Source organism: Martes martes, assembly GCF_963455335.1.
Source record: "Martes martes genome assembly, chromosome: 3".
Lineage (NCBI taxonomy): Eukaryota > Metazoa > Chordata > Mammalia > Carnivora > Mustelidae > Martes > Martes martes.
In genome coordinates, this window is record NC_137890.1 from 175,042,416 (window position 1) to 175,054,893 (window position 12,478).

Below are 12,478 nucleotides of genomic sequence, written 5' to 3' on the forward strand. Positions count from 1 at the left end.
ATGAAAACCATTCCAAACTAACATATAATGTTTGGGATACACAGAAGTTTCAGCGAGGGTAATTGTGCTATTAGATAACTACAAGTCAAATGGCCCCCATAACCATAGAACAAGTGGTATATTTGAGCATGATGGGAATAGATTCTGCCATGCATATCATCATTTGGCACAGGTACAGAACCACCATTATAGTAAATAACACTGATGGCTAAATTCATTCTTTAAGCAAATGACTCCCTTATTGTGAAAAGGATGTTCTCATGACTATGACCTTCAGCCAACCACGAGTACATGCTGCTTTTCAGCAAACTCTTTCTTCGGTCAATTAATGGTCAACTAGCCTCAGTAATATCAACCTCAGTTAATGAAACCCAAATTCTACTGACAGGACCAGGCAATCCCATCATAAAAGCAGATAGAACAACACACAAGAGGTTTCAGTAGTTTTCTACAAAAAAAAAAAAACAACACAGAAAACAGTCAGATATTCAAGTAAGCTCAGGTCTAACATACCCACCTTGCCACTAAAAAAAAAATAACAGCCCTTACCCAGATCAAGAGATAAAGGTTTAGTCAGTCCCACAACAAGCCATCTGAACATTCAAAATGTCTCTTCGAAGCATAACTGAACTTTCACCTAAGCTAGAATTATTATTCTGATCTCAGTTATGAAATAGCCCTTGTGACATCCCACTCAGTGACACCTGGAAGTATGACTCTAATAATAGAAGAAGAATTAACTCTATACTTCTGAAATAGAGCACAACAAAGGGGAGCTGTGCTTCTAATTCTTTTGTATTTTCATATTTCAACAACTCCAATAATGTATGTCTGGAGGCAGAATGGACATAGGCAGTGAAAATAAGTTTGCCATACTAGAGAAAACAGCACAAAGGAAAGCCAATCTCTCCCGGATCTGAACCCTGGATCTGCTACAGCCCTGCTACCAAGTGACCCTGGGATCAAGATGAACCTGAAGAGCATCTCCTTAAGCAGCAGAGATCTGTAATGTAGGCCCCTCGTTTTCAAGATAGATTTTCTCACCTGGTAAATTAAAAGCAGCAGCAAAGGAGCTAAGAGAAGGCAATCACCAGTCCAAATACAAACAAGATAGCCATTTATTCCTCACTCCCTGCCCTCCTGTCTCACTTCACATCTCAGCACAGATGTTGCTTGTAACCAGGCAACCACATAAGACATCACATATTTATTGTAATTAAATATTTTCCCCTTTCAGGTGTTCCTTAATAGCAAGAGGAAACTATAATGCCTCACAGTCTGATGTTGCCACTCTGATGTGCACTGATGAGAATCTGAAGGTTGTATCTAGTAAGTCTGTCAAGCGCTGGGTGATTCATAAAATGTCCTGACACTGACATGTAGGGAACTTTCTAGAATCTGACAGTTCTCTACCAGAAACACAGTTCACATTCTTAAAGAAACCTTCGGCTGACAAGAGTCCCAACACAAGTGAAGAGGGACATCCAGTGGCCAATCCCATTATAGGTTTTAGATAATCCCCAGGAGATTCACGTTGCTTTGCAAGTTTTTTTGAGATTTTTGTATTTACCTGCAGATTCCACAATGTTTAGGTCTGCAATCTTTCTAATGCTGTACAGTCATTCTACATATTGCTAGTAAAAACCCAATGATTTAATTTCATAGTAACAAGAGGCTGAGGGAGGTAGGGGTGGGAAGTGCTGTTACAGAGAGACCTTGAAATGAAAACTTAAAATAAAGCAGAAAGACCCCAGAGATATTTACTTAGACATGTAAAGAAATATTTTGGAAGCTGTTCTCAATGTGTAATGTGGAAATGAATTAGGAACACATACATTATATTCATGAGTTCAATATGTGTGAAAATCTAGACTCTGGTCCACAAAAGTACAAGACTTTTCTTTAGTTCAAAATTCTTCAGCCCTTTCAGACTTACTCTGATAACAGAAGTTTGTGTCCCCCTTTATGCTTAATAACTTACTTACTGTATTATACTCAGATCATAAAACCATAGATTTCAAAGTAGATTTAATGAAAGCATCCATGGATCATTAACCAGTTACCTCTCCAGTGGAAGCCATCTCACATCGCAGAATGGGGTCAGCATCCCTCAACCGGGGCCAGGAAAACATCGGAGCCTGTCAGAAATAATGGGGAGGAAAAATATGTGAGAGAAAGGTATAAAAGGAATAAGAGAGGATAAATATATTTAGTGAACCGTCTCTCACAGGTTTCATTAAGGCTATGGTAGACACATAAAAAATCTCTTTGGTCTAAGCATCTGACTTGAAAAATAGCTTTAAAACTCTGTTCCAAGAATTTCTTGAGCTCTTGGCCAAAAGCTTGGGTTAAATAATCACAAATTATTTCTGTAAATAGGGCCCCTGTGACCAGTCTAGTCCAGTGTTTCTAATCTGGCCTACACATATTCTTATTGGAGTGATTTCAAACAAAGTCTACTGGGCATTGGTCTCCCCAAGCACAGAGTTCAAACACATTTTTTTCTTGGTAGGCTTTGGAAACATTCCTCTTCTTTTTCTGATCATTTGAACTTGCAACAGGCAACCATGCCAGAAATGTCTGTAAGCTGACTTCTGAGATATTAAACTGTTGTTGACACCTCTTAAAAAGCTTTGAAAAACATTCTGCTTGGGCACACTTCTGCCCAGAACTTTCATGTGAACTAGAACATAGATAAGAGTGTTTCTTCTTCATTTATTTTACCTGTGCAGTTCATGAGGAACCAAGTCCTGGTTTCTTGCATCTATCTGTATTTCTAGTGTGGACTCTTCTTCAATTCTGGTACCCTTCCAAGTTATCCTGGGACTCTAGCTCAGGGTCACTTCACAAGGTCATCCTTAGTCAAGTTATATATTTCTCTACTCTTGCTTTTCTGTGCTCTCATCTGTGGACGTCCATCCACCTCCCTAGGCCTGTGTTGAGACTGACTATAAAGAAGCCATTCATTTTTAAAAAGTCAAGATTTATATACAATGATAACTAGGAAAGAAGTAAATTGGAAGATATGGTGCATTTTGAAATAGGCATATCTATCCTTCAATACTGTTTTTAGTTGGATATTGTTTCATACACATATGTGTATGCATATTTCTGTGTCTATGAATTCAGAAACATGAATTTGAAATGTATCTATAGAATTTCCAGTGGAAAATATTTTTCAGGGCCTTCTACTTATTGGTCTCAAACAAAGAAATCCTATGTATTTTTTTTACCTATGTATAATTCCCACTGAAAGCTTTAACAATTTATGTTGTGTCATAGTCTCCAGGAATAAAGTGCCACCCTTCCCCAATATAACAAGTGACATTCCATCTCAATGCACTGTAAAATCCAAGTCATCCTAAATTATTAAGCTAAATAAGGTTAATATATATATATTTTTATTTATAGCTTCAACTTAAAGCTTCCACTATAAAAGTCAGAAGTCAGAGTCTCAGCTGTAACACAATTATGACTCAGGTCACTAGGACATATAGGAATGGAAGTCTTTTGAAGGTATCCAAAATATATAAATGTCACATAAATACATCACATGATATAAATTGATTCCATCTTATGTTTCTTCTAAAACATTCAACTATATTTATATAGTATCTCACTAATCCTCATACTTGATTAATGAAGTAAAGTCATTATTATAAATACCCTGGGCCTGGGTGTGCTGAGGCAGCTAGAGGAGCTCAACAGTTTTATTATTAAAGTATTATTAGAAATATACATCTATATTGGAAATTAGTGAGCAAATCTTAAACATTCCTGGTCAATCTTCACAGAGGAGCCATCAATTTCATTTCCTTCGTGGCACCACCATGAATAGCAATGGCTATTTCAGCCTTTGAAGAGGAAAAATTGTGCTGCTGAAGAAAATAGGAACTAAGCAAGGTGGCCAAGGTAGTTAGAATTGGTTTTGAAGTTACGTAATTCTAAATGATTTTTTTTATTATTTTTGAAATGGATAAAAATTGATACAAAGTTGCCTGTGTATATATTCAAAGGAAACATCATAAATCCCTGGTCCAGCACTTTAGTTAGAAAGTTCATGAAGTATCAAAATTATTTTTTTTACATTTTGAAAAATTTTTTTTAAAGTAAGCCCCCGATGTGGGGCTTGAAGTCATGACCCCCAGATGAAGTCGCATGCTCTCCTACTGACTGAGCCAGCCAGGCATCCCTCAAGATTATTTTTGATGAAAAATTTTTCCTTTAATTTCTTGAAACTTAAAAAAATGACTGATAGATTTTTTTTTTCAAATGTTACCTTAATTGCAACATAATCAGCAGGAATTATGGGATGGTCCAATGTGGGAAGCGGTTTCTCATCAATGCTCTCTCCAATCATCACCTTGGTGGCCACATCAATGAAGTCTACCCCAAGTGTCTTGGAAACAAAGGGGAAGGATCGAGAAGCTCTCAGGTTACACTCAATCACCTGGAGAGACAGATAACAAAATTCAAAAAAAGAGAAATGATGGTGAGATCCAGTGACAACATATTAACATTCTCCCTGTCACCTGCGTTCTAGTTGTTTTTCACTGGGGCCGGCTCTTTTTTGCCAGACTCTTCCTTTTCTCCCCACTGCTTGCACTTTGGCTAACCAGTTTCCTTTTAGTTAGTAACTTTGAATTCTGACTTTCTTCCGTCTGCTTTCCACAACTTCATCTCCACACACTGCTGATAGATTTTAATGCAGAACTCAAAAAAGCCAAGTCCCTGCTGAAAAGTCTTCACTGGGTTTCCACTGGCCATCGGATGAGAGTCTGGTCCTTGAAGGCTTTCTATTCTCTTGCCTCAATATATCTCTCTATGTTATCTTGTACCATTTCCCTGAACTCAACTTTACTTTCCAAGTTTGCCCTGCACTATTTACCTAGAAAAATGATCTTGCTAAACTGAACTAGTTGCTATCTCCCCAAGTGTGCCAAATTTTCTCTTAGATGTTCTATTTATAATGTTCTCTCTACTTCCTTTGTTTGTCAAAATTCCAGCCATTCTTTAAGATCCACTTAAAATACAAAAATCTCCCTTGAAATCCAGCCCAAACCAGGTACGACACTCAAACACATGCTCAGCCACACGCATACACACACACACACACACACACACACGTAGCTATGCTCTCTGTCTATGACTTCAGTACCATGTATTTGTACATTCCTTCCAGCAGCTATTATATTCTAACTTATGCTATGGTTGTCTACAAAGTCATCTTCCCAGTCCTCGCCAAAGTGAATATCTTTGAGAGCAAAGACTGTGACTTATCGATCTTTATTGCCACCATATGATTTCACATAGTAGATGCTGCTGAACCAATTCTGGTTACTGACTGGTTACATTAAATAGACTAATTAAGACTAGTCTAGTTGATTTAACATTTTTTGTACATCAATAGTATCTGAGACTTCAGTGTATACAATTTATGACAATTCGACACATTCAGATAGTCACTGTGTCCATCTTTCTGTACTGTAGATGGCAGACAGCAATCCCCTTTCCAGTGGGTCGGAGTGCTTTCCATAATGGAGACTGACATATCAGTGCCACCAAAGGTCTCTGCCTTCCAGCAGGGCAGGCCTTCTGTGCTGTGCAACGACCCACACTCAGAAAGGAACGGCTGCGGGAATCTCAGGGCTCCGTCTGCGCTCACAGAGGAGACCACCAGAGGGGCACAAACCAACATAACCTCACACAGCTTGGTGTCCTCTCAGGTACCTTCGCATTTCTTACCAAGACATCATTGCCTTTGACAAGAAACTGGACGTTGAATGGGCCAGAGATGGCAAAAGCCTTGGCAATCTTTCGGGTAGCATCCTTCACCTAGATCGAAAGGACAATGACACAGTGCTAAAGAGCATAGCTTGGTTACAGAACACGAAGAAAACACCTCAAACTTAGATTTTTAAAAAATTTCTTTTGACAGAGAGCTACACCTCCACTAATAATAATAACAGTCAGAATGGCAATACTACTACTAATAATAATGATAATAGCAGCCACTAACAGGCATCTATCAACAAAATAATAGTACATACTAAATGTCCATAACCAACTAGCAAGAAAAAAAAACAAATAGCTTGACAAAATTATCTTTCTGCCAAATGTCCCTATCTACCTGCCATTGTATACTCTGGTTTTACTCTGAGGGCTAAATGGAATTCTGTCCGTCCAGCTGCATCAGCCCCAGAAACCGCAGTCCAAACTTCCTATCAATCTCACGACCTACCTGATGAGAGGGGCAAGCCCTGAAATTACACGGCACTGCAAAGAGACCAGAGAGACTTCTTTGCTGTGCTTTTTCTGCTGCCCTGGACTCTACCTGGGTAGATACGGTCAGAAAGAAATGACGTTTCCTTGCCGGGAAGCTCTGCATGTCACATAAACAAATCCCTACATCCAACCAGAGCCAGACAGTACCCATGCAATGAGGGGCCGCTGACAGCAAGAAACAAGAGCTCCTTGTTCATTACTTTTACAAGAGGGACCCAGCAACTTAATTAGTTATAAAAGGGAGTAGGGTCCATGGCACATCAAACTCAGAGAGATTCCGAAAAATCTGAGTTCTTGAGGTCATTTATGCTGACATGATCAACTAAAGCACATCTGAAGTCCAGGGATGGTGTTCTCTTAGGCAGCTGGTGTTACAATATATCCTGCTGCCTTCCTATCGAGAACAAGATGAGACCTTCAGAATCCAGCCCAGTGTACAGCCAGATAGGCCTACCCAGATTTGGATGGTAGGGTTATGGGTTAGCCTCACTGAAAAAGCCAAGCCTGACCTAACATACCTAAAGAGTAAAGGAACATCCACATGAATTATTTCAGATGACGGTCTCTGAGGCTGCCTAGCAGAGCATACTGAGTACTGAGGCATCATTCTTGGGAAGGTCTTTAAAGCAATGGTTCCAAAGGAGAGGTTCAAAGAGACCTATCAGAAAGTGCTGGTATGAGATGAGGGTAAGGGTGGACAGTGAAAACAAAGGTTCCAGAAGGTTCCTATGTGACTGCTGCATACCTGTTTCTAATTGAGAAGCACGGCTTTATACGCTGCTCACCTAAGTGGCTCTCAAACATGGGAATCATCTGCAGCAGTGTTCTCCAAATGGGGTCCCCAGACCAACAGCAGCAACAGCAACATCCCTTGGGGACTTGTTAAAAATGCAAACTTGGGGCCCTGCTCAGAACTACTGAATCAGAAACTGGGGATGGAGTCCAGCAATCTGCAGATGAGCAAGTTCCCCAGGGTGTTACACTGAAGTTCAAGAACCAGCACACCAGCATACAACCCAGTGGGCTCAAGAGGGCAGCAAGGAAACCGCTATCTCTAAAATACCCAGCAGGCTCAGTACAGGAAAATTCCCCTCATAATTGCATTTCACCTGGGGCATGTCCTACATTGCTACATAGTCAAAAAATTTTTGTCTTAATCTTTGCTTTTTCCCTTTCCACTTTTCTTGATAAATCATGACCTTTTCGATGGCTCCTTGGCTGACGGTTTGTGTGGGCAGCATCAGAGTAGCATCTCCTGAGTGGACACCTGCATCTTCCACATGTTCAGAAATGGCATGGGAGATCACCTGGCCAAGAGAAGATTTTAGAAAGAGTTGTCAGGCACCTACTTCAGGGAAGCTACTGCCACTCCACCTTGTCTCTCCCCACCCCCCTCCACCCCATTCTAACAGACGCCTGGAGAATTGACTGATTACTCTGCAGAGTCTTTTGGTGAGAGGACCACAGAAAGCCACATGCATGGACTCGCCTCCTCCCCGTAGAGTGACAAACCGCCTACGCCTCCGGGGCAGCTGACGGTGGCTGAGCTGACCTCCCTCCCCCATTGATTAGAATGGGTATGAATCAGGAAAACACAACAGCTGAACTGACTCATGTTGACTTAAGAACAAATAGGAAGCTAAAGCATTTGCGGGGCACTGGAGGGATCTTCATCTTTTCCTTCCAGGTTAGGTTTTAAACAGTAGAAAAGATGGGAGAGGTAACTATCCAGAGAGGTGCGTGTATAACTTAGGCAGACCAGAAAGAAGACTTAAGATCTAGAGCAAGAGATTTTTTAATTAAAATTTGAGAAAGAAGGGAAAGCAAGAAGAAAATATTCTTATCTTCTCTTACAGGTAAGGAAACTAAGGCAAGATAAGAAGAAATAACCCAAGTGCATGTGACTACTGTATGGCAAGTCAGATTTGAAGCCCTTATCTGTCACATTGCAAAGTTTATGGTCTCAGTCACCATAACCTGAATGTTAATAGCATGTGTGTCTTTGGGAAGTGATAAAGCTGACAGTCGGGGAGAATAATTGGGTAACTGTAAAAGACTTAAATAAATTACAGAGATAATTTGTTTATCAGATTTATAAATGACTTAGAGCAGAGTAACGTTTGAGTCTCCTGCTGTCACTTAGGAGTTCTGTGACCTGGGCAAGGTACTTTATCTATTCAGCCTTGGTTTCTGATAAGGCAGTGCTAACAATGGTATCGGTCTGGAAGAACGTTTATAAGTATAAGAGAGAAAGCATATATAGTGTCTGACATGATATTTAGTGCATAGTAAGCATTCAGATTTTTTTATAGTGTCTAGAAATGGGGAGGCACTACTCCCACCAAGCTCTGAAAAGAATCATAATATAGCTGAAGTACTATTTCCATTTCAGAGTGTGACTATTTAAAAAAAAATGTGAGTAACCTGGAACATTTCCAAAAGAAGGAGTCCAGAATGATAAGCAATGGTTGATGTCTGAGAGAAACTTAGATTAAGAGCATATCCTAGCAAGCTGGGGCCAAATCAGGCCAACAGATGAGCATTACATTTGAAAAAAACACAAATGTCTCCAGGCTAGACTTACATTCTCCACATTGACATTGGTATGATCACATCACTCTCATTTTATACCTGAGTCTCAAATACTTAAAACGTTGGAAAGGAGGAAAGATTAAACATATGCTCTACAATTCTGAAGTCCAGAAGGTCAGGAATGAAAAAATTTTAGGGAAGCAGACTTTACCTCAAAAGAAGGAATAAATGAGATGTCCATATGACATCTTTCAGTCTGAAAACTTTCTGGGCTCTGTATAACCAAAGTTGTTAAACAGAAAATAAGTGACCCCTTTCTGGGGATGCTGTAAAGAAAATTCTCATCCTTTGGGGTATGGGGTTGAAATAAATGATTTCTAAGGGTGCTTAAACTCAGGATTATATGATTCTGTAGTAAGAAATCATCACTGCTGTGTGTGTACACACACACACACACACACACACATCTAAACAACCCTACTTTGAACTGTTAATCTGCAAGACCAAAAAGACAAAAAGATTTAACATTTTCAGTAGTGTTTTGAAGTATCTACAAAGTAGAAAATGAAGGACGGTTTTTAAAAAATTTTTTCATTAAAGCAAATAAAATGACCGGACTCCCTAAAACATTACTTCCTATATATCAAGATAAATCATAAATGCCTTATTAGTGCAACTAGCAAACCTAAGGAAAGCATTCTTCACATTTTCATTTTTCACTGAAGTTGGAGGCATTCATTGTACTAGAAATACAGATGTGATCTGGTAAGCTAATTTTATGTTATTATCCTTATCCACCCTACTCTGTTAAGTTTTGTCTTTATTAATGCAATAAAAAAGGTGGAGGCTGGGAAATCAAGAGAGGAGAAAAACTAGGGATTCAATTAGGAACTTCAGAAAGACAAGTATTGGATGTTTTTATAATACCCATTGAAACATAAAAGGAAACCCACAGACCAAAGAAAATGAGAGAGAAAAATCTATTCAAAAAGAATGATGAGTACAGGATGATAATTAATTTTGAATATCATCAAAGAGAAATCCTAACGGTATGAAACACAGGATATATGACACCCGTGACACATACACTAAGTTGTCAGTGAATCTGAAAATTTTTGGACTGAGCCACTCGTCCACTATTTTTAGAGACCTGCTTTGTAGAAATCAGGACCTCTAATCTGTTTCAAAACTGCCAAGTTGGGGGTGGGGACACGTGGAAGAAACTCGATGAAAGGCAGAGATCTCAGAAATGTGGATAAAGTACTTACTCTTCCATCTTTGCCAACAGCATCCATTTCCACTTCCCGGGCCCCCTCGATAAATTTTGTCAGCACCACTGGGTGTTCCTGTCATTGAGGAAAAGAGAAGGGCAGAATCCTCAGCTGACATGTGTATAGTGTCAAGTGAAAATTGCATACCTTAAGTAGATCTCAGTGTAATCCTTGCAAAGACCTTAATGCTCAACACACTACACAAACTCATTAGCCAATTTGTTGGGTAATAATAATGTCATTCTCTGCTTTCAGTTGGGGAGAGGGTCTTTCTTCAGTCGTGAGTCCTCAGTCAACTGAACATGAGTGCTGAAATTTCAAATACAGACTTTTAAGTGAGTGACAGGAAAGAGGGGGCTAAGGAGAGGGTCGAATGGGGGAGTTATGAATATTTCTCTATTTTACTTATAACTGTGTATTTTTCTTGGTTCTAGTTCTTTTTCTCTTTGTACACTCATCTTTTCCAAGTGCTGCAATTTCCTAAATCAGTTCTCTCCAGGAGACTGTGAAAGAAATTAGGAGGAGAATCTCATTTTGTTTTGGTTTTGTTAGGTCCAAGATGGAATCCATTACGTGGAGTTGACGTGCCTCATACCACTTCGAAAGCAGGGCATTTGCAGCATTTCTTTTCATTAATTTTAAAACATTCTTCCTTTCTCCACTGTTTTACACCCTTTTCCTTCTCGAAGTTCTCCCCACTCTCAGTTCCTTCATGACAGTGCAGTGATGCCCTCCACCCTGGGACCACTGCTTGCTTTTTCCAGACAAAATGAATAGGTTGACTCACGAGCAATAGGGTTCAGGCATCTCTTCTCGAAGCCCCAGGCACCAGCAACACACCACTTGCCTTCTTACTAGACCCTGCTTTTCCCTGTCTCTGCCTCTCTCCCCCAAATGCATCCCACCTTCTCTCCTCAGCTGTGCCTTTCAAGTCTCAACTCATGCTTCAAGTCCTGACACAAAAGCTACCTCCTCCCTTAAGCCTTCTCCAAACATCTCCCTTCCTTCTGAACACAAAGCCTCTTTGCCCACCTCATGGAGTTCATCTCATGCACATGTGTCAAATTTAATATATCTTATCTCCTTTAGTAGAACACTTGAAATTGAAAGGAATTTTGTGGAAAATTCAAAAGAACCAGTGTTTTATGCTATAAAGAAACTTCTCTGTCCTATTAAATGAGGAAAATTTTCATACTTCCTTTTCTTCAAAAGCCTACTGGACATGCAACTATTTACTAGCCAACAGGGGAAAAAAAGATTCCTTTCCATCTCTGTTCCCTCTTCTTTAAGTATCTGATGTTTACTGCAGCAGGCCTACTGGAGCTATGTTGAGACCTATATGGGATTTTTTCCTATATTTTGATGACAATAGCATGATTTAAAAAAAAAAAAATTTTACCAGCTGTCTTAGCTTCCCTAGCCAAGCCTGAGACACGAATCCTTGTTCAAGTGATTTATGGAGGGAGTTAGAAAAGCAGGATGGGACAACAGGAAAAGGTGAGTATGTCTATAGTCTCAGTGGAAACTGAATGTGGCTTTACCCCACAGGGGGCTCTGGAGGATGAATTGCAACACAGAGTAAGTCCCACCATGAGGCAAAGGTTGCTCACTGTTTAGTGTTTTGAGGGTGGGGCTGAGGTGAGGTATCTTGCCTCCGTGTTGAAGAGGCTCCCATTTGACTGAGAGTAGTTGCCCAGAGAAGAAGTACAGCTGGTCAGTATTACCAGCTGTCACTACAGTTAGGGACAGGTGCTTCTACACATAAAGGGATCTGAGTGGGGCAATGACAGCATCCACCATCCTGGCCATTTGGACAAATGTATGAAAAAGTCCTTACCATGTTGAGAAAGAAAATCTCTTAATAAATTTCAATCTTCCTGCAACATTACACATTGCTGGCCTTCCTAAGATACTTTCCACCTTTAATATCCATAAACTACATTGTCTTGTTTCTTTGTCAGGCTCCTTCATGGTTCCTGTTCCTTTACTCAGCCCTTAAATGCTGGTATCCCTCTCATCTCTGTCTTCACTATTTCACTTCCTCTGTACTCTCGCCTTGGTGATTGCCTCCTTCTCAAAACTCTAAAATGATATGCTATTTATTTCCAAAACTATATGTACATCTCTATCACTAGCCATGACCTTGATTCTCAATTTAAAATCTGTATAACCCACTGCTTTTGAAGCGCCTGCACTTGGGTTTCTCATAGGCATCTTCCATAAAAGGTCACATATTAAATATATGATTTCTTTCTCTAAAATTTCTCCTTCTCACGTTCCCTACTTTAATAAATGGTACCACCATCCGTCTAATTGTCCAAGGCAGTGGCTCAGGAGCCATCCTTTATCAGATACTCTCTTACCCTCTGCCTCCATTCACTCACTAATTG

General features: G+C 39.9%; 1 protein-coding gene across 1 annotated transcript in view; it reads right to left on the bottom strand.

Moving 5' to 3' along the window:
- The window catches only part of CPS1 (carbamoyl-phosphate synthase 1), a 122,449-nt gene that overhangs the window by 13,226 nt on the left and 96,745 nt on the right, over positions 1–12,478 (bottom strand). The window contains exons 29-33 of the mRNA XM_080799079.1: positions 10,086–10,163; positions 7,485–7,592; positions 5,746–5,835; positions 4,280–4,450; positions 2,064–2,138 (exon numbers count right to left, since the gene is read on the bottom strand). Coding sequence (XP_080655205.1) covers positions 2,064–2,138; positions 4,280–4,450; positions 5,746–5,835; positions 7,485–7,592; positions 10,086–10,163 — 522 coding nt within the window. The remainder of the gene's footprint in view (positions 1–2,063; positions 2,139–4,279; positions 4,451–5,745; positions 5,836–7,484; positions 7,593–10,085; positions 10,164–12,478) is intronic.